Genomic DNA, 23,088 nt, shown 5'->3' on the forward strand with positions numbered 1-23,088 from the left:
AAAATTTCGAAATGATTTGATTGAGCACTTATCGTATCTCGATCACCAATAATCCACTAAGCTTTGATGTGCGTAAAATAAATAACAAGTTGTTCACTTACTATTTTAATTAAATATACCACTTGTGGGGTCATTTTTAAATATTCCATTTATTTGATCTCACCCATTAAGAATATTTTCAATGAACTCTCTATTTTTTAGCTAAAATTCAGCTAAAAAACTCATTTTTTTTGGTTTAACTAGCGACTATGCAAAAATACTAAATAATAAACTCTCTAAATTTTACTCTATTTTATTTAAATATAATTTTATTATATTCTCATTCATTTTTTATTCTCAAAAGCACCCCCACAAAGTTATAAACCCATAAAGGTGAGGGAGAAAGAAAGTGTGAAAGAAAATATAAAAACATAAAAATGGAGTAGAGAAAGAATTTTGTTCTCCAACTGTGGGTAGAGGTTTGACAAGCCTTAAAATGGAGAACGGAAGAGTGCCTGATGGAGCTTGTTACATATGAGAGAATGTTAAAATATAAATTAAATGATTAAATTTATTCATTTCTATTAGCTTAAGTTTTTTCAATAAGTGATGATGAGAATCAGTCAAAGAATGAGGAGATGGAAGTAACAGCTCCGATTTTGGGGAAGGGGAGATTTCGAAAGACAGCAGAAAATATGAAAGTTTGTTGTAATTGGAGAATTGATAAGGAGATTCTAGTATAGAAATAGATAGATGTATACGTGAGACATATTGTTTGAATATATGATATGGTTTTGTAAAACGTATATATATTCCTTATAAGATAATTACCTTTAAAGATTGATTATAATTAGAGAAATGATAAAAACTATTATCCCATTCATCTCCATATAGTGAATAAGTGAATCTACCATTGAATTTTGTAGAACTTACATGAGCTTACAAATTCAATGGTGGATCTATTAGATTTTGTATTGTTTTAGTTTGTTCTGGGTCTGTTGCTAAAGAGCCACTCCTTTTTTTAGTTTTAGGATCACCACTATTTCTCCATTTCAGATCAAGAGTAGAAATGATCATCACTTGTAACCATTTTCTTATTAAATTAAAAAAAATGAATCTTCTCCTATTAATACTTATATTTTTTTCTTACAATTAATGTAATAGATAAATTTTTGGTGGTTATTTATTTCATTAATACCTATGTTTATTGTTAGAATATAAATTATATTGCGCAGAAAAATCTATGGGAAAGTAAGATATTTATTTTTATCTTCAAGTATTTCAATTATCTTATAAATAAGAGTATGTTTGGGATTGTGTTTGATAAATAGAGCTTTTAAATCAAAAAATGTTTTATTTATTTTTAAACTTTTGTCAAAAGTGTGTTTTTGCCACCTTTTGTTTGGCACAACTTTTTAAGTACTAAAAGTATTTTTTAAGTTTTCTAACGCAATCTCAAACAAACTCTAAGAATCTTTCTTATCCATTCTTTTTTAATGGTGAAAATAAATGTCTAACATCGAACCGCTTGTAAATTTTTGTCTCCATTTTCTTTATATTTTCTCATGCATTCAAAAAAAAAATATATAACAATTATAAGAGTCAAAGGTTTTTTTTTTTTTCCAAAAGGACAAAAGCTTGGACCGTAAAGAGCAGGAAACAAATGAACATATGTTTTTTTTTTTAAAAAAAAAAAGAAAGGCATTGTTTTTGGGAAAGTCATCGTGATTTCTTATAACAATAATGATTATAACAAATATAATAGTAAAAGGTATTTGTAGAGGTCAAAAGAAAGGACGTAAAGACTAAGAAACAAATGAAAACAAGTTTTAATAATAATAAAAAAAAGGCAATGCTTTTGGCAAAATCATTAATTTGATCAACTTTCTCAAAGTTAGATTAATGGCGTGTCCAATGGTCCGTAGAAATCTTTTTTAAGCAGCAAATGCCAGCTGGTCAGCAATTGCAACTGAAACTATCTTAAAAACATTAAAAAATAAAAAATAAAGAAGACAAAAAAAGGTGGAAAAAAATTTACTTACGATTTGGTTGAGTAATGATCTTATCGACGCATCACACCAAGAATTCACTAAGCTTTCACATGCATAATGGAACAAGATCAATCACTAAATAGGATTGATAATTTTTGACATTAACCTTACGCACTGCATCAAACTAGTTGTTATATAGAAATAATAAGAAGAAGAAGAAAAAAAAAACCTTAAAAGGCCTAAAAAGAATTTTACTTCACCCAACATGTACGTATTTAACTTGACTTGAACTAGTTGCCAACAGTAAAAAATAAAAATAAAAAACATATATTTTAGTTGAAAGACACAAATTCCGGAAATATGCAATATTAATGGAATTCTGGAAACATTAACTGCAAGAGTTGGTTTATTAATTTTAGTCAACTTGCTTGTGTTTTGTTTTATTAAAAGTTAGCTTGTGATAAATTCCACTTCAAGTTAAAATGTGTATAATTCTAGGTTGGTTTTGCCCCAATCTTTGGAAATTTCTATATCTGATTATTGTAAACTACCTTACTTTTCATTGACACTTTGGTCTTACTGAGTCAGGCTATGACTTAAGTTGGACTTGAAGGAGTACCAGCGATTCGCACCATTTAGGTCGCTTTTGTGTGGCTCCCAATATATTGATCTCTCAAGGTCACGCCTAGATAGAATAACAACATTTGGTCTCTCAAGGATATGTGCTACAATGGTCACGCCTAGATAGAACAACAACATTTGGTCTCTCAAGCTTGCCCTTTTTCTATAGAAAAAGAAAAAGAAAAGAAAAAAAAAATTACTGAAGATTACTGTTGCTTTTCATACATTTCCATGGTGGTGCTGAGTTTTGAATTCACAGCATCAAAAGCTTCTGCGGTCTAGCTTGTAGAATAGCATTACCAACAATGAATAGTACTCCCAACTTAATTGTCATGATCTTATTAGGTACCAACTATCTTTGGTTGTCATTGGTCTATAATGTCTCGAGTCATTCGCTGGTTTTTGAATTGCATTCTTTGGTCTATGATCATCTTTAGTTTGGAGTGAATTGGGTTAATTATTGGGTATCTAATTTGTTGGGCGGTGGATGGAGGATACAAACTAAATTATGGAAATTATTTGTGGGAAAGTAATTGATGCTCTCGTCATTCTTTTCCCCTATTATTGAACACATTATGAATGGGCAGATAACAATCATGCCAACAATGAGGAGGAGGGTAAGTCTGAAGACGAGGATGACAATTTGGATAGATGGCTGCTCTAGTGGAGTATTCTCATGGATATTTGGACATGATATGTATTGAGCAAATGTTTGGGTGCTCATCTTATATTTTATTTTTATGTTTAATAGTGTTTTCAAAATATGGTTATGTTTTTAGAAAATTATGTTGCATATATTGACAATATTTATGAAGGTAGTTGAAGCAGCTTTTTCTTCTTCTTCTATATTTTATCATGTTTTGTTCAACGAATGAATGATTAGATTTTAAATGTATAGAGCAAACGTCAAATTTAAAATGCAGACAAAACTATTTTTAATAAGATAAAAATATTATTGCCGTTGCACTATTTATATTTGCCAATAATTATAAAATTATCAACGTTTTGTAAGCATCAATAAATTTGTAGTGTTTAGAAAACGACGATAAATTATGAATTTTTAGAGAAGTCAAACAATTTGTTGGCATCTAATTATAATCCGCTGGCACATTTTTGGCATTTAGTAAACATTAAAAAATGACTAGCGCTTACAAAATGGTGTTGGTGTTTACAAAATGTCACTATTTTAACGTTGTTATATATATATATATATATATATATATATATCCTACCGGCTGCTGGCTTTGGTGTAGATGATGGATTTATTGGCGCTTACAAGCGTTGGTAATTTATAAAACTATGCTCCGATAATTCTAAAAATTTGTCTGCGGTAGACTTTTGTGTCAATTTTTTATTTTTGCTTTTCCTGACACGTCTTATGCAGAGTATGGTATGAAAAATGAGGTGCTGTGGTGATGTGTATAGTTATGGAATCCTGCTATTAGACATGTTCCAAGACACTTTGAATCTACATTCCTTAATTTGTCCAAAAAACCTTTACTGGCCGAGTGGCCGAGATTTTCGGACATAGGTAAAATCCTTACCATTTTTCATGTAAATTTCATTATACTTGTGGGATTATAAGCTAAAAATTGTGAGGATTTGTGAGAATTTGGGTTGGGTCGGAAAATTAGGGTTCATGCATGGGATTTTGGGGATTTTGCTATATTGTTGAAATCTCTACTTTCTCTTTGAGTTTGTGTTCTACCCATTGAATTTCAAGTTTGAAATCATATTGATTTGGAGAATTTTTTATTAGGTCCGAATTTGGGAGAATTTTAGTAAGAAGCTAAATTCTTAAAATTAACTTGGGGCTTTTGTGTGTAGTAGATTTCTATGCATGATTTAAGCTCTGGGTTTTTAGATTAATGGGTTGAAAGCTTCAATTTCACTATTGTTCATAGTATGGACATAAACCCTAATTTGTATAGTATGAATTAAATTATGGCTTTTGGTATGTAAACACTAGGATTGCTAATTGTATGGGTTAATTACATTTAAAGTGTTAATTAACCCTAGACTTTCATTAGTTTAATGGAAATTGATGCCTATGAGGTTTAGGTTCTAATATGTTATATTAGAATCATATTGATTATTGTATGTGAATATGAGTATTATTTTCTAAAGACTTCAAAATGATAATGTAAATTTATTTGTAGATGATAGGAAAGTCAAATACAATACTTGACTTTTTTTAAAAGAAAAAATACACAAAGTTTAAATGTCAATGTTGGTGATACATCATCGCCAACTTTTGATAGCCCAATTTCTGAAAACTCTCCTAAAAGACTTCAGGAAGTTCATGGCAATGAATTTGATATTAGTTTATTGTAGTTTAATTTTGGATTGCATCGTCACATATCGGAATATGATGTCGATCAATGAGCTGCAAAATAACTCAACGCAGGTCGCACTTTTTGAGTACCAGTGACTAGAAAAAGAAGAAAAAATAGAAAAAAGTACCTATGATTAGAAAAAGAATAAAAAAATACAAAAAATACCAATTCATTACCTGATGCAAAAACAAAACAATTCCTAATGACCAAATAATAATAAAAAATAAAAAATTTGCTTTGACCCCACGGTCCCCACCCTATAAAACTTCCTGGATCCGTCCTTACGCATGGGAGCCTTGATTGATTTATTTAAATGCAAACATAAAATCTACATGCTGCAATACCAGGAATACAAGTACAAGAAGCTCAGTTGTGAATAAAAGGAAAAAAGTAACGTCGCACGATTTAATAATTAAAAAGGTTAAATTGATATAAGAAAACTTAAAGAATTAAAATAATAGTTTAATCTATATTATATGAAAATTGCACATTATTTAGTCTTCATCTATTTTAAAAGATTTTGGTTTTGAGATCTTTATGTAGTTTAAGAGTTTTCTTATTTTATTTTATTTTATTTTAAATTAAACAAATAATCCCTAAAAGAACTCCAGTTTGAGTGGGGCGTTTACTCCTCGTCAAAATGTTTGCAGAAAAAAGCTTATGAAATGATCCGTTTAGATCACTTTACAAACTCCATTCAGCGCGTCATCTTTTTTTACAGCTCACACTTAAGGGGAGACTTTCTAGAAAAAATGGTCAGTCCCATTGGATACAATTAATTAATAGTCTTTCATATCGGTGGCAGAGTTTTTTTAAAACAATGGTGCATAAATTGAAATAAAATATTATCGATTTGAGAATTAATAAAATAAATAAATAAAATACAATAGATAAAATATTGTGGAGTATGAAAAGATCTTAAAGGTTGATATGTGCCTCTCAAAGTACATAATTTAGTGCAATCGAATCTCTTGACATGAAACTTCTAAGAACCCTTTTTTAAGAAATGAAGGTTAATAAAACAACCCATTTGTGTAAGTGGACGAGAAAATACGGCGTGGCCTAAGGATGGTGTTTAATGATGCTGGGGATGATGAAAACTTTTAGTTATATGCATAAAAATGTTTTTTACAAATGTTAATGTATTATGAAACGGCTAAGTTGATTATTACCATGTTATGCACACACTTGAAAAGCATACTTTAGTTATATGATACATTTGTTGTTCAAGAAAGATATATTGTTATACATTATGTTAAAATATATTGAGACATTTTTATTAGTTTGATGTATATTGAGGACATTTAGGGGATGGAATTATCTTTCTAGGATTTTTTTATTTTTTTATTTATTATTTTTTTTTCTTTTTGGCTCAAGTGAACTCTCTTAAATCCAATAAAATTTATGGCTTTGAAACAAATTTTTCAAAATCTAGATTTTGATTTGATCAATATTTGGACTTTTATGGTCTACTGCAATTAAATTTCAACTTTATATTATACTTGAACTTTCAAGTAGAGGTTCAAATAGGTTCGCTTTAATATGTGTTTATTTTACTTTTGTAACTGTCTTGTGTGATCCCTTGAAAGGATCATGTCACTCATTTGATCTTTTTCCGATTATTTATAATTATTTTTACATTGTTTTAGTTTGTTCTGGTTTGTTGTTAGAAAGCCACCCCTTTTTTGGTTTTAGGATCACCATTATTTCTTCCTTTCATATTAAAAGTGGGAAAGATTTTCCTTTATAACCATTTCCTTAATCAATTAAAAAAAGAAAATGATAAAGGCACAACTTAAACCCAACTTTGGCCCAACTTTCTCTTAAGTTTTTTTTTTTTTTTTTTTTTTTTAAAAAAAACTGCTTGTGTAGGAGAGAGAGAGCCTTAAACTAGAGAGAGAAAGAGAAATTTTGTCTAAAAGTTGGACCAAAGTTAGTTTTTTGAGTTGTGGCGGTATCATACCTCGTTAAAAAAAAATATTTTCCTATTAATACTAGTATTTTTAATACAATTAATGTATTAGATAAATGTTTGGTGGTTATTTATTTCATGAATGCTTATCTTTATTGTTAGAATATAAATTAGATTGTGCATAAAATTCTATGGAAAGTTTTATCATTACATTTATCTCAATTATCTTATAAATAAGAGTATTTTGTAATGTAAACATCGTAAAGAATTAGAAAAATGATAAAAGCACAACTTAAACTCAACTTTGGCCCAACTTTTTTCTTAAGTAAAAAAAAAAAAAAAAAAAAAAAAAAAACTGCCTGTTGAGGAGAGAGAGCCATAAACTAGAGAGAGAGAAATTTAGTCTAGAAGTTGGGCCAAAGTTAAGTTTAAGTTGTAGTTGTACCACACCTCAAAGAATTAAAACATAATGTATTCCTATCGATTCTTTTTTGGAAAATGATAAAGGCACAATTTAAACCCAACTTTGACATAACTTTCTCTTAAGTTAAAAAAAAAAAAAAAAAAAAAAAAAAACCTGCATGTGGAGGAGAGCCTTAAACTAGAGAGAGAAAGAGAAATTTAGTCTAAAAGTTGGGTCAAAGTTGGATTTAAGTTGTGATTGTATCACACCTCTTTTTTTTTAGTGGTGAATATAAAGAGAAATGATAAAGACATAATTTTTAGCACAACTTTGGCCCAACTTTTATCTTATTTTTTATTTTTTTAAAAAACAAAATAAAAAAAAATATTATGAAGCAATAACATCGTATGTGGTCCTTTTTTTATTTCGTATTTTTTTTTAAAAAAAAAAAGAATGGTATTTCTTCATAAAAATTGTCTTTTTTTTAAAAAAAAAAAAAAAAAAATTGTCATTATTATGAAGAAAAATACAATTTTTTTTTTAAAAAAATACCAAATAAAAAAAAGATCACATATAATGTTATTGCTTCAGAATATTTTTTTTATTGTTTATTTTGTTTTTTTTTTTAAAATGACTACATAGAAGAAAAGTTGGGCTAAAGTTTTGCAAAAAAGTTATGCATTTATCATGCCTCGAATATAAAATGTCTAACACCAAACTACACATAAATTTTTATTTCCATTTTTCTCTTTATTTTGCCTTTCTATTTAATTTTTCATTTAATTATAAGTTTATTCACGGACTGTAATAGAAAGTAGAGAGTTTAGTCCTATAAAACGAGTTGCCTTTTTTTTTTGTTTTTGGGAAAAATATAAAAAACCCCCCCAAACTACCAACCGTTTTCGATTTAGCCCTCTAATGTTCCAAAAGTGATAAAGCAGCCTCCCAAACTACCAAACTATTGTATTTTGGCCACTCCGTTAGTTAAAACCGTCAGTTTGGACGGAAACTGTAAAACGACGTCGTTTTGTTATGGGTAAGTTACTACAATGCCCTTTTATGAAAAAAAAAAATTTGGGAAAAAATATAAAAAGGCCCCCCAAACTACCAACTATTTTCATTTTAGCCCCTAATGTTTAGGAAGTGATAAAGTAGCCCCCCAACAAAACGACGTCGTTTTGCAGTTTCCGTCCAAACTGACGGTTTTGACTACCGGAGTGGCCAAAATGCAATAGTTTAGTAGTTTGGGGGGCTACTTTATCACTTTTGAAACATTTAGGGGCTAAATCGAAAACGGCTGGTAGTTTGGGGGGCTTTTTTATATTTTTCCCTTTGTTTTTCCTATTCCTGTATGTAAAACGAGTTGCTTGATTGAATATATTTTTTTTTGGAAAAAATATAATTTAGCCCCCCAAACTATCAATCAATTTTATTTTAGCCTCCTAAAGTTCAAAAAGTGATAAAGTAGCCTCATAAACAACTAATCAGTTGCAATTTGGCCACTCTCTTAGTTATTACCATAAAATAGGATGAAAAAGTCAATACTACGTCGTTTTGGTAATGTTAAGTTACTAAAATGCCTTTTTGAGCTAAAACAAAATCAATTTAAAAAAGGCCCCCAAAACGACATCGTTTGGCAAACCCTAAACAAAAATTAAAAAATTAATTTTTAAAAAATTTATTTGTTATTTTAAGTAATTACCTTTTACAAACACAAAACATCAAGCTCTCTACTTTAATTAAATATTTCTCAATCCAACAAACATAGAACTTCATCAACAAACAAACACCTACTGAAAATCCACGGCCACCGAAACTCAAAGACAACCCAGCAAGTGATTGTCTAATGACCAAATCCATGGCCACCGAAACTCAAAGAGAGCCAGACAACTAAATAGAGATTTCCTAAATAGAGGCATTCATGGATCAAATCAACAAAATCTGTAGCAAAATCAACTACATAGCAAGAACCCACTCAAAGTGACGAGAGTGGGGTGGCTTGGCCTGGTGGCCGCTCACCCCATAGGCCATAGGGGTGGCCGGGGAGCCACCCCCAGACCATGGGGGTGGTTGGGCGGCCACCCCACAGTCCCTTTTTTTAATTAATTAATTTTTAATTTTTTAATTTTTTAATTTTATTTTTTTTAAGGTTTGTCAAACGACGTCGTTTGGGGTGGCCTTTTTTAAATTGATTTTTTTTTTTAAAAGGGCATTTTAGTAACTTAACCTTGCCAAAACAATGTCGTATTGAATTTTTCATCCTACTTGACGGTAATTGTTAACGAAGTGGCCAAATTGCAACTGGTTGGTAGTTTGGAGGGCTCCTTTATTACTTTTTTAACATTATGGAGCTAAAATGAAAAATGGCCAGTAGTTTGGGGGTTAAATTATATTTTTTTCTTTTTTCTTTCATTAAAAAAAATAAAAAAAATTATAACAATTATAAGAGTCAAAGGTATTTATTTCTAAATACAAAATAAGCTAGGACCGTAAAGACCAAGAAACAAATGAACATAGGTTTTACAAAAAAGGCATTGCTTTGGGGAAAGTCATTGTGATTTCTTATACTAATAATAAGGGTAAAGTCCACTTAACCCCCTTAAACTATTACCCCAATGGCAATCTACCTCTCAAACTATCAATTGCTACAATTTACCCTCCAAACTACCAAAACAATGATAGTTTACCCCTAATTTTAACAAAATGACAAAATTACCCTTACTAAAAGAAAAACAAAAATACTAAAATTTATTTATTTATTTTCAAAATTTTAAGGGTATTTTTGTCTTATTGAAAATTTTATAGGGGTAATTTCATCATTTTGCTAACATTGGGGCGTATATTGTCATTGTTTTAGTAGTTTGGGAGGTAAATTATCGCAATTGATAGTTTAAGGAGTAGATTGTTATTGGGGTGATAGTTTGAGGGGGTTAAGTGGACTTTACCCTAACAATAATTATAACAATTATAATAGTAAAAGGCATTACTAGAGGTCAAAAGGGATCCTGATCCCCTTGAATTCCTGAATTCAAGGGCCTGAAATTTTGCATCTAGACCGTTGGATCAAGATCTAATGGTCTAGAACAAGCCACTAAAAATATAATAATAAAATGTTACTTTTATTTTAAAAAAATCAAAATAAAATTAATAAAAAATTAATTAAAAACTTAAAAACATTTGGTAAGCCACCACTGTTTAAACATTAGGGGTGGCTTTGGCCACCCTTGGTCCCTTGGGGGTGGTTCGACCATCCCCAAAAGTAAATAAAAAAAAAAAAAAAAGTTGGCCCTTAGTGGCCCCCAACAGGCCCTTGGGGGTGGTTTGGCCACCCCCATGGCTCTCGGGGGCGGATTGTTTACCCCCAAGGGCCAAACCCATTTTAAGAAAAAAGAAAAAGAAAAAGATAGTTGTCCCTTGGCCCTTGGGGTGCCTTGGGGGTGGCCGAGCCACCCCAAGGGCCAAGGGCGAACTTTTTTTTTTTTTTTTTTTTTTTTTTTTTTTTAATCCTTTTATTCTTTTAGCTTTTGGTAGTGGCCAGTCTAGATGCAAAATTTCATGCCCTTGAATTCCAAGGGATCCGGATCTGGTAGGACGTAAAGACTAAGAATCAAATGAAAATTGGTTTTAATAATAATAATAATTAAATAAAAAAAGGCAATGCTTTTGAAAAAGTCGTTAATTTGATCAACTTTCTCAAAGTTGATGTTAGGTAGATTAATGCCATATCCAATGGTCGGAGAGATCCTTTAACCAGCAATTGCAAATGGAAGTAGCTTAAAAACATTTAAAAAAGAAAAATAAATAAAGAAGAGAAAACAATGTGGAAAAAATTTCCTTATCATTTGATTGAGTACCAATAATCCACTAAGCTTTGATGTGCATAAATAAATAACAAATTGTTCACTCACTATTTCAATTAAATATATCACTTATGGGTCATTTTTAAATATTTCATGTATTTGATCTCACCTATTAAGAGTATTCTAAATGAACTCTCTATTCTTTAGCTATAATTTAGCTAAAAAACTCATTTTTTCTAGTTTAACTAGCTAACGGTTATGTAAAAGTACCAAATAATAATAAACTCTCTAAACACCTCAAAAGGTCTAAAAAGAATTTTACTTCACCCGACATATATTTTTGGAAAAAAATATAAAAAAGCCCTCAAAACTACCGGTCGTTTGCAATATAACCCCACAATGTTCAAAAGGTACTAAAGTAGCCCCAAAACTACCAAAATGTATCGAAATGGCTAGTAGTTTGAGGAGTTTTTTTATTAGGCGGCTATATTGCAAATGGCTAGTAGTTTTGGAGGCTTTTTTATATTTTTCCCTATATTTTTAATTAACTTGACTTGAAGTAGATGTTAACAGTAAAAAATTAAAAAAAAAAAAAAATAGTTGAAAGACAAATTCCGGAAATATGCAATTAATGGAATTCTGGAAACATTGACTGCAAGACTAGTTGGTTTATTAATTTTTTTTTTTTTTCCCGAATTGGTTTATTAAATATTGGGTGAGGCAATTAGGGTTGTAATTAGATGTAACATTAGGTATTGGTGTTGAGTATGATTGTTTACCACTCTCTAGAGATTGTTCCATTTGTTGTCTAAATGATCAATCTCTCCCAATGGTTAATGCAGCGAAAAGAAGGAAATGATAAATGGAATTGCATTTGGAGCCCAAATATTTAGTGGTATTAATTTGGAAGAAAGCCTTCAATAATGTGAACGATATGATCGTTAAGGGACTTTCATAAAATAATCAAAATGACATGGATCACTTACATTATTTTATATGAAACTATTTTACAAAATCCTTTGAAATTTAAAACACCACTTATAATAGATTTTATAAATGAGTCTTTTCTCATTTATGCTCAAAGAGATACTAATAATAATAATAATAATAATAATAATTGTTAGTACAAAATGTTGATTTAAATAAAATGTGATTTCTTTGAATAAAATGTGATTTCTTCGAATGAAAATGTGAACATAGGTTTTTTTTTTTTTTTTTTTTTTTTTTTTTTTTTTTTTTAAAAAAAGGCAGTACTTTTGGAAAAGTCATCGTGAAACATGATATCTTATAATAATAATTATAATTGTAAAAGGTATTCTAAAGGACAAAAGCTAGGACCGTAAAGACTAAAGAAACAAATGAAATTAAATAGGTTTAAATAATAATAATAAAGGCAATACCTTTTGGAAAGTCATTAATTTGATCAACTTTCTCAAAGTTGATAGTCTGTGGATTAATTAATTAGCAATAGCAAATATACTTTTGTGTCTATTTTTTATTAGAGAGTAAGAATGACCCTATTTGTGTCAAGTGTTTATAAAAATGATTCTTTATTGAAATTTTCTTATTTTAGATATTATTTTATAATAATTATTTTCTTAGAATAAGCTGCAATACTTTCTATAAAATTATGTAGATGGTGTAGCATGTATGACAATCCAATCAATAAAAATATCAACTAACAACTAACAACTACTGGTCTTATCCATGTCACCATGGCAGATCATAAAATGAAGGGAAGTTGGCCCATATATATATATACCCCCGACGAAAGTAGAGAAAAATGAAAAAAAGGAAAAGATAAAAAGGAGAAAGAAGCTTAACCCTCACAATGCAACCCAACAAATTTGGGCCCCGTGGCCATGTAAATCAATCAGTGCGAAAATCATTGTCCAGAATTTCCTATATATTTGTATTAAGTTGCACAATTTTGACAAGAGTGTCTTACCTCCAAAACCAACAACCATGGGGCTTCCGCCCTTTACTCCCGCACTCTCTTCCTCAGCTTTTTGCATAATCCTTACAATCGCTTTGCTCTTTTGCTTTTGTTCTGCCACCATTACTAATGGCAATGGCGGGAATGAGACAGACCGACTATCCTTGCTTCAATTCAGGGCGCAAATAGTCGACGACCCTTTCGGGGTTTTCAGCTCATGGAACGACACCACCCACTTCTGCCAGTGGGGTGGTGTTACATGCGGTCACCGCCACCGGAGGGTCACGGAGTTGTGCCTTCCATCTCAGAAACTCAAGGGGTCTATATCTCCTTCCATTGGAAACTTGAGCTTTCTAAGGCTTCTAAATCTCTCAAACAATAGCTTCAGTCACGAAATCCCTCCACAAATAGGTCGTTTGCGTAGATTGCAGGTACTAGAGTTGTCCAATAATTCATTTGGTGGGAGAATTCCTGCCAATGTATCTCGTTGCTCTAACCTCAATGTTTTCGGTCTTGTTTCTAACATGTTGGTTGGGCAAATTCCTGTTGAGCTTGGCTCCTTGTCAAAGCTCCAATATTTTTATGTAAGCAAAAACAAACTAACAGGAAGTATCCCTCCATCTCTTGGCAATTTATCGACTCTTGAAGAACTTTATTTAACCTCAAATAATCTGGGTGGGAGTATTCCTAGTGCTCTAGGCCAACTTATGAATCTTACAACTATTGCACTTGGTGAAAATCAGTTATCTGGTACCATCCCTCCATCAATCTTCAATCTCTCTTCTATTAGAAATCTTGATGTTGCAATTAATCAAATCCATGGGAGTCTTCCGTGGGACTTGGGGATAACTCTTCCGAATCTCCAATACCTTGGCATTGCCGTTAACCAATTTACTGGTTCCATTCCTCCTTCAATATCCAATGTCTCAAATCTGGAAATTATTGAAGTTGTACTAAACAAATTTAGTGGAAACATTCCTTCTTTGGAAAAGTTGCATAAGCTTCAATGGTTGAGTGCTTCCCATAACCACCTAGGAGATGGGGGAGCTAATGACTTGAGTTTTCTATGCTCTTTGACCAATGCTACCAGCTTAGAGATATTGACTATAAGCACTAACAATTTTGGTGGAGCCTTACCTGAATGCATCAGTAACTTCTCATCTACTCTTAGATTCTTGGTACTAAATAACAACAATATAGTTGGAACAATTCCAAGTGGGATCGTGAATCTTATCAACTTAGAGGATTTCGAAATTTGGAATAACAGATTGTCAGGTAATATTCCCCTGGATATTGGAAAGATTAAGAGACTACATGTGATGTCTCTTGAAACAAACAATCTCTCAGGAAACATCCCACACTCTCTTGAAAATTTGAGTATGTTACTCATATTATCTTTAAGTGATAATGATCTTCACGGAAGCATACCTTCAGGTCTAGCAAATTGCCAATCTTTGAATGTATTAGATCTTTCTAATAACAATCTCAGTGGTACCATACCTCCAGAAATCTTTAGTCTATCATCATTGTCAATCAGTCTCTATTTATATAGAAACCGGTTCACGGGTCCTCTTTCCATGGAAGTTGGAAATTTGAAAAATCTAGGTCAATTTGATATTTCAGAAAACATGTTATCTGGTGAAATTCCAAAGAGTCTTGGTAGTTGTATTATGTTGGAGACTCTGGGTATGCGAGGAAACTTTTTCCAAGGGACCATTCCATCAAGTTTTGGTTCTTTGAGAGGACTACGGAAATTAGACCTTTCTCAGAACAACTTGTCAGGAACAATTCCAGATTTTTTTCTAGGTTTCAACTTGTTGGATTTTTTGAATTTATCTTACAACAATTTTGAGGGACTAGTGCCAAAAAACGGCATTTTCAAGAACTCAAGTGCAACTTCAATTGTCGGAAATAGTCAGCTATGCGGAGGAATACCTGAGATGCAGTTGCCGAAATGTAACTTCAAAGAGTCGAAGAAGACAAAATTGACCTTATCCATGAAATTAATTATCTCCATGGTTTGCGGGCTTCTAGGAGTAATTTCTATGCTTTCTTTTTTGTATGTCTGTTGGTTAAGAAAGAAAAGAAAAGAAACTACTTCAAGTTCTTCAGGAAATTTGCTTTTGAATTTGTCTTACCAAAGTCTCCTAAAAGCCACTAATGGGTTCTCCTCTACTAATTTGCTTGGTGTGGGTAGTTTTGGATCCGTGTATAAAGCAATCATCGATGAGGGCAAAATGACAATTGCTATTAAGGTGATCAACCTTCTGCATCGTGGAGCTTCCAAGAGCTTTCTTGCTGAGTGTGAGGCCTTGAGAAACATCAGGCATCGGAATCTTGTAAAGATACTTACAGTTTGTTCAGGTATTGATTATCAAGGTAATGATTTTAAGGCTCTAGTTTATGAATTCATGTTCAATGGGAGCCTTGAGGATTGGTTGCATCCAACTACTAAAGAAGATGAGGCGCACCAAGAGCAGAGGAATTTGAATCTTTATCAAAGACTTAATATCACCATTGATGTTGTGAGCGCATTGGAATATCTCCACTGTCATTGTCAAACACCAATCCTCCACTGTGACCTGAAGCCGAGCAATGTTCTTCTCGACGACAAAATGATTGGTCATGTCGGAGACTTTGGGTTAGCAAGATTCTCTCCCGAAGCTAACCATAACTCTTCAACCAACCAATCAAGCTCTATTGGCATAAGAGGAACTGTTGGTTATACTCCTCCAGGTGAAAACACTATTTATCATTCCTTAGTTATATTCCTTTTTCTTTTAATAACATTTCTAAGTTTGAAGATCAGGATAAGACAGTTTTATTATGATTTTTATTCATAAAAAAACTTGGTATTGTACAATTTTATTTCCGGGTTTTATCGTATAAAGAGTATCATGGCATAATTGCTTTCTTAGTATATAGGTGTTAATTATATAGTCATATTACAATTAATCATTAATATATATATATATATATATATATATATATATATATATATATATATGTTGAATTTCAGAGTATGGTATGGGAAATGAGGTCTCATCCTATGGCGATGTATATAGTTTTGGGATCCTCTTATTAGAAATGTTTACTGGAAAAAGACCAACAGATGATATATTCCAAGACACTCTAAATCTACATTCCTTTGTCCAACAAGCTTTGCCTGAACGAGTGGTCGAGATTACGGATCCTATTCTTTTTCAAGGAATCGAAGAAGATATAAGCATGAATGAGTCTCGTAATAACAGCAACAGTAGAAGAAGTGAAATCCATGAATGTTTGATTTTGATATTTGGGATTGGAGTTGCTTGTTCTGTTGAAGAGCCCAGAGATCGGATGAGCATTAAAGATGTGGGAACTAAGCTTCTTCTGATCAAGAAGAAACTTCTTGAAACTAGAAGACATGGAAGTGGTCGAATTACAAGTAGACCATAATATCAACAGGTAATATCGGTAATTTAGAGATAATTATTGTTTGGTTAAGAAAATGGATGAGGCATCTCTAATGGTACGAATTAATGCCAATAATAAGCTCATCACATCTTCTATTCTCTTACATTAATAAACGATCTCCCTTCTTGATTTTTGTTGGTATTGCTGATTTCATTTTTGCCTAGTGGTAATGTATAGATCGATTAGTGGACTCACTATTGGATTTTCATGGTTTTTTCTTTTACATGTTGAGCAGTTTTTCTTTTACATAATATTAGCTTCTTTCCATGTTCTTGAGGTGTTCTATCCATTTCTAATCTCAACTTTAGTTATTTTGGGTTGGATGGTTGTGAATTAAAAAAAAAAAAAAAAATTAAAGTTAAGGTTTGAATAAACTAAATTTGGGAACTTTCATGATTGGGCTTTGTCAAAATTGATTGCACTACTAGAAATAGGGCTTTTACCGGTGTAAATTTTTTTCCTAGCAGCCAAAATAAACGCTGATAGAAGAGGTATTTTTCAATGCTTTTTATGGACGCTAGTAAATCTTGTAAATTAGCTTCGTTAAAACAAAAGCATCGTAAATGTGAAATATTTATTGGTGCTTTGTCAAACAAACATAAAAATAAAAGGTTAGGATATTAGTGTATTATGGTAGCTTTGGGTAAACAACCCGTGTGGTGTAGCAAATTGGTTTCCAAATCATCTTGACAAAAGGGAGATTGTGGTAAAGTTTTAGACTTAATTTAGAATTAGTCAAATTTCTTAATGGAAAAAGACTAAAAAGATATGAAAGGGCACATATTATATTGTGACATCCAATTCAATTGGTTACTATGAGACTCATTAGAACAAACATAAATTTTTTTATAAACAATAAAAAATTTTTTTTTTTAAAAAAAAAACTACTTATTTGTTAAGAGGCATCACGCCTTACAAGTCAAATTACTAAAGATTTCAAATCTTTGAGAATCTCCATGTCTGATTATTGTAAATCACCTTAGTTTTCATTGTTGATCTAATGGTGTTGGGTTAAGCTATTGCTCAATTCCTACTTGAGCTATTTTTCTTAGTCTATATTTTTTGTTGTTGTTGTTATAATTGATGCTCGTGTCATTATGATTGGGCAGGTAACAATCATGCCGACAATGAGGGTGAGGATGAGTCTTGATGGTTATTTGGACAGATGGTTGCTGTAGTGGAGTATTCTCATGGATATTTGGACTTAATGTATTGAGCAAATGTTTGGATGCTTATCTTTTGTTTTATTTTTATGTTTTATTGTGTTTTCAAAATATGGTTATGTTTTTGGAACATTATGCAGCTTATATTGGCAATATTTATGAAGGTAGTTGAAGTAGCTTTTTTTTTTCTTCTTCTATGTTTTATAGTACTATTTTGTTGAACGAATGAATGATTAGATTTTAAATGTAGACAAAAAAAATTTTAATAAGTTAAAAATATGATTGCCTTTGCACTATTTATATTTGTGAGTAATTATAAAATTATCTTTGTTTTAAAATCAAAGAAAATAATAAGACAAGATAAAAAGATTGCAATATGTGAAACTAGTTCTTCAGGAACTATGTATGAGTATTCTCTATTATTGTGTATTTCACATACTACTCAATACTCCATTTTATAGACATGGAATCATAATGGGAGGTTGAAGAATATGAAAGGGTAGCACATGAATTAAAAGGCTACATCAATGTATTACATGAATGTTCTAGGAATTCTAAAAGATGACATGAATGTGTAGAATTCCAAGAGGTGGAACTAAATGGTCATCCACCAAATGCATGAATGCATTCCTAACACTCCCCCTTGGATGACTATACACTAAGAATATGCCTCATTAAAACCTTGCCAAGGAAAACCCAGTGGGAAAAAAACCTGTGGCGAAGGAAAAATAGTACAATATTCTTGTGTGCCTTCGTATGCTTTAGGATTGCCACATTAAAACCTTGCAAAAGAAAACTCAGTGGGAAAAACTTTAGCGAAGGAAAAAGAGTACAATCAGCATAATCATTTTACTCCCCGTCATTATTAAGTGCCAAAATATTCATATTTTAGCCCTTAAACTTATATGTGTTAATTCCTTAAGTATGGCTAATTTGTGCTATTTTAATTCTTTTATGTATTTTTCATGCTTTTGTAGGCTTTTAGAAGAAAATGAAGTAAATCTGGAAGATTTGGGCTCAAAGAGAAAATTTGGGAAAAGTTGGAGTTCCTGGCAGTGCGATCGAGCGCACTACCAGAGAAGACAAGCAGCGAGTGCAGCCATGTGCGATCGTGTGCACACTAGAAGAGTCTCGATCTCAGACGTGCGATCGAGCCCATCCGTGCGCTGGTGACACATCAAAGGCGGCCAGACTCCCTTTCCTTCCATATTAGGGTTTTTCAAGTCCCACTTGTAATAGGACTAAAACCTTAAGAATTTTCTAGGTGTACTAGTATGTCAAGGACTTCTAAAAGCCTATAAATATACCTCTTAGCCTCTAGGAAAAAGTGGTGGACAAAGAGGTATAAGCTCTGGAAAGGAACTGAAGGCTATATCAAGAGGAGTTTTGATTTTTCTTCTCTTCCATCCTTTTATTTTTGATATGTAGTTTATATTTTAATTAAGGCTAGATTAAAGCCCTAATCATGTCTTTTTAGGATTGCAATATTGGCGCCTTTGCTACAATTATATTTTGGTGTATTTAACTTGATTAATGCCTGTTATCTTGACTTCTTCATATGTGTTTGTCTGGCCAACATATGCATGTGGTATGGACTAGTTAATTAAATCAATTTGGATGATCGAGTCCTGGGTTTAATAAAAGCAACAAAAAAAATTCACACCGGGTTCTTGGGTTACTCAACATGGGGAACCGGGAGTAGACACTCATGCCCTAAGCCTCATGTGTTTGTCAATTTTCACAAATATATGCTTTCTTAAAGAACAACTTAGTAGACACCCATGCTAAATCCTTTAAGAAAGAAAAGAATTAGAGTAGACACCTATGCTTAATTCGTTGCTTAGGGAAATCAATAGCTTAAGGAGTAGACACTCATACCCTTAGGTTGGCAAACATTAGATATACCGGTATAATTGGCGCATTGACATATTGTTATCTTAATTAGTCTGATTAGTGGTGGATATCAAAACCCCTAATCCTTTTTAGTTTTAGTTTATCTTTTATTTTATTTCTTTATATTAAATTCAACTGTAACAATTGAATTTTATTAATTAAATAGGAAATTACTTCTAAACATAATTTACCAATCCTCGTGGGAATGATCTCGTATTTGCCTGCTATTCTATCGTTTGATCTTGTGCACTTGCGAGTAAAACGTACCAAGTATTTGCCTATTAATTTAGGTGGGTATTTGGCACAACAAGTTTTTGGCACCGTTGCCGGGGATTGTGTTAAATTATGTCTAGAAATTTTTTTTTTTTTTTTTTTTTCCTTTAGTTTAATTTAGTTTCTTTTATTTATTATTTATTATTTATTTTGCTTTCTTTTTTCTATTTCGTTTATTCTTTTTTTATTTTGTTTGTTTTATGTTGCTGTTTATTTTTGTTTAATTTTTATGTTTTGTTTTTCGTTTCTGTTTCTGTCTGCAAATTTGATTTAATTTGCGGCAGTTCGATCGAGCGCAGTATCACTGCGATCAAGCGCACTACTACCTGTGAGCCCTATATGCTTATCTTTTGCGACAGTACGCTCGAGCACCCATTCCAGAGAGATCGAGCGCAGTTGTGCGATCGAGCGCAGGTGCACTGCGATCGAGTGAACAGCCAGACAGTAGTACTGAAGCTGCTAATTTCAATTTTGCTTTTATTTTTCATTTTATTTCTATTTTGTTTATTTTTTTTATTTTCTGTTTTATTTTATTTTGCCTTTTGTTTTATGTTTCTGTTTTTAAAGTCTGTTAGTTTTTATTATTATTATTATTATTATTTTGTGGTTTTAATTTTTCTCTGTTTTTTTTTTCCACAACTTTGAGCTACCATGCAGCAGTGCGATTGAGCGCACCTCCATCCAACAGTACTGAAGCTGCTGTACAGTTTGACTGAAGACGTTAAACTTAGCGCTAATGGGAGACACCCCATAGTTTATCCTATTATTTTTCTATTTATTTTTCAATTTTTTTGTCTGTTTGTCTTTAGTTAGTTAGTTAGTTTTTTTTTTTTTTTTTGTGGTGTTTTATTTTGCAGAGACAAGTATGCTTCAGTTTAAGTTTGGGGGTGTGCTATGAGCCATGCTATTCTAGACAATTTCGTCCATATCCCGGGTAAATTCTTTCCATGTTATAGACACATTGGGGACAATGTGTAATTTAAGTTTGGGGGTATGGGAGACACTTTACACACACTTTGTCCTAGTTTTATTTTATTTTTATTTTTTTAGTTTGTGAAAAGAAAAAAATAAAATAAAATTATGCATGTTCATGTTTGTCTTAAAATTTTGGTTGATCTTAAAAATTGTAATTTGATTTCATTGGTGAGCTTAAAATTTTGAACACATGATCTGATAATTGAGTTTTTCAGTTTGGTTACTTGCTAAGGACAATTGAGAATTCATATGTTTGATCTGATCTTACACAAGCACATTAGCATATAATTTGTGGGGTATGACATGAAATTTGATGTGTGTGTTTTTATGTCTTGGGTGAAACTGGATGATTTATTAGATGGATACTTTGGCATATATATATATATGTGTGTGTGTGTGTGTGTGTGTGTGATAAAAAAAAAATGATCATTGATAAGCTTTTCACTAAGTAACTGGACCTTTTGCCTCAGAGCATTGAGTGTTCACGTCAAAAGATGAAGAATTTTGATTTGGATAATGTCATGGTTAGTTTGGTTTCGTACCCTTTTTGACTCGAATTAGTAAGTCCTAGGGGTGTCTCTACACCTAATGCCCTAAAACCATCTGGTTTTGAGGTCATTGACTTAACACTCATTACATAGGTCAATTAGAAAGCTTAAGGGAACCAAACATTGCACAACCTGACGAATATATATATATATATATATATATATATATATATATATGTCATTGTTGTTCATTCTAATAGGAATTTCAATGTACTTTGAGATATTGAGACATTGCACATTGGAAATAATTGGAAGCTTCATATTTTTGTACTAGTTCACTTTACACTGTTTTCAAACTTGTGATGCCTTAACATGCCTTTTGTAAGTGATTAAATTTTAAAATTCCAATTTATTGTGAAGATGGAGTTTATCTTTTTAAGCTTGCTAATGAGTGAAAATCATGATTTTGAGTGATACCTTAATTTTTGGATAACATAAACTCTTGCATGATGTTTGTGGGTAACATTCCTGGAAAACCCTCACAAGACTTCACTCGTCCTCTAGGGAATTCCTAGGGGTTTAAAAGGCTTGTTGCATATGCTAAATGCAATCGTACATCCCATGAAAGATGGATTTATCTTTTTGTTTTATTTTTAGTTTTGTATTGCTAAGGGACTAGTAATATGTAAGTTTGAGGGTATGTTAAGTGCCAAAATATTCATATTTTAGCCCTTAAATTTATATGTATTAATTCCTTAAGTATGGCTAATTTGTGCTATTTTAGTTCTTTCATATATTTTCCATGCTTTTGTAGGCTTTTAGAAGAGAATGAAGTAAATCTGAAAGATTTGGGCTCAAAGAGAGAATTTAGGAAAAGTTGGAGTTCCTGGCAGTGCGATCGAGCGCAAGGAACCTGCGATCGAGTGCACTACCAGAGAAGACAAGCAGCGAGTGCAGCCAAATGCGATCGTGCACACACCAGAAGAGTCTCGATCACTGACGTGCGATCAGGCGCACACGGGTTGTGATTGAGTGCACACGGGTTGCGATCGAGCGCACCCGTGCTCTGGTGACACATCAGAGGCGGCCAGACTCCCTTTCCTTCTATATTTGGGTTTTCCAAGTCTCACTTGTAATAAGACTAAAACCCTACGAATTTTTTAGGTTTACTAGTATGTTAATGACTTCTAAAACCCTATAAATAGACCTCTTAGCGTCTAGGAAAAAGTGATGGAGGCTATATCAAGAGGAGTTTGGGTTTTTATGAAAAAAGAAATATCCTTAAATTAGATATATCCATATAGGCCTAATTCAAATGGAAATTACGGCACTTTTTAGACAAGGAATAGATACTCCTGTCTTAGCCGTGGTCTTAGACAAAAGGTTTAACGACCCTCTTAAAGCAATAATTGGTGGAGTTCAATCAAATCTTGTCAATGGAGTAGTATGGTTTAACATTAAGCCAAATTATTTTATCTCTATCAATGATCCTAATCTGGAAGACACAGTTAGGATAAGAATAAAAACCAAAGGAATAGACATGAAAGAAAGCTCTCATGATCTATCAATTCACGGGAAAACAATCCATGAATTAACAAGACTACCCCAGACATCTACAAAGTAGTTAGACAAAAATTTTGTTGAAATATTTGAACCTAAAGCTTTTGACACAGAAATTAGTCCTAGACTAATAGACTGGAAAGATTTAGAAGTCCCACGACAGTGGCTTCTAAGTGATCCAACAAAAGATCAAAATAAAGAGACCTTCAAGCCTCCGAAAAAGAAAAAAATCTATATGTTTTAGATAATAGGGTTCATAAGTGGATAAAAGATTTTCCTCATCAAGAAAAAGATGAATGAGA

The 23,088-nt window shown here is 32.0% G+C and overlaps 1 protein-coding gene across 1 annotated transcript; it reads left to right on the forward strand.

Annotated features, from left to right (window-relative positions):
* Nucleotides 1-13,007: 13,007 nt before the first annotated feature.
* On the forward strand, nt 13,008-16,454 carry LOC132188053 (LRR receptor-like serine/threonine-protein kinase EFR). The gene is made up of 2 exons (XM_088517130.1): nt 13,008-15,714; nt 15,998-16,454. The coding sequence occupies exons 1-2, from the start codon at nt 13,008-13,010 to the stop codon at nt 16,414-16,416; spliced, it is 3,126 nt and encodes a 1,041-aa protein (XP_088373256.1). The 3' UTR covers nt 16,417-16,454.
* Nucleotides 16,455-23,088: the final 6,634 nt, after the last annotated feature.

This window comes from Corylus avellana, chromosome 6 (assembly GCF_965113065.1).
Source record: "Corylus avellana chromosome 6, dhCorAvel1.hap1.2, whole genome shotgun sequence".
NCBI lineage: Eukaryota > Viridiplantae > Streptophyta > Magnoliopsida > Fagales > Betulaceae > Corylus > Corylus avellana.

Coding starts and splice junctions, on each gene's coding strand:
- LOC132188053 (XM_088517130.1), top strand. CDS start 13,008: ATGGGGCTTCCGCCCTTTACTCCCGCACTCTCTTCCTCAGCTTTTTGC. Junction 15,715..15,997: donor TGTTGGTTATACTCCTCCAG/GTGAAAACACTA, acceptor GTTGAATTTCAG/AGTATGGTATGGGAAATGAG.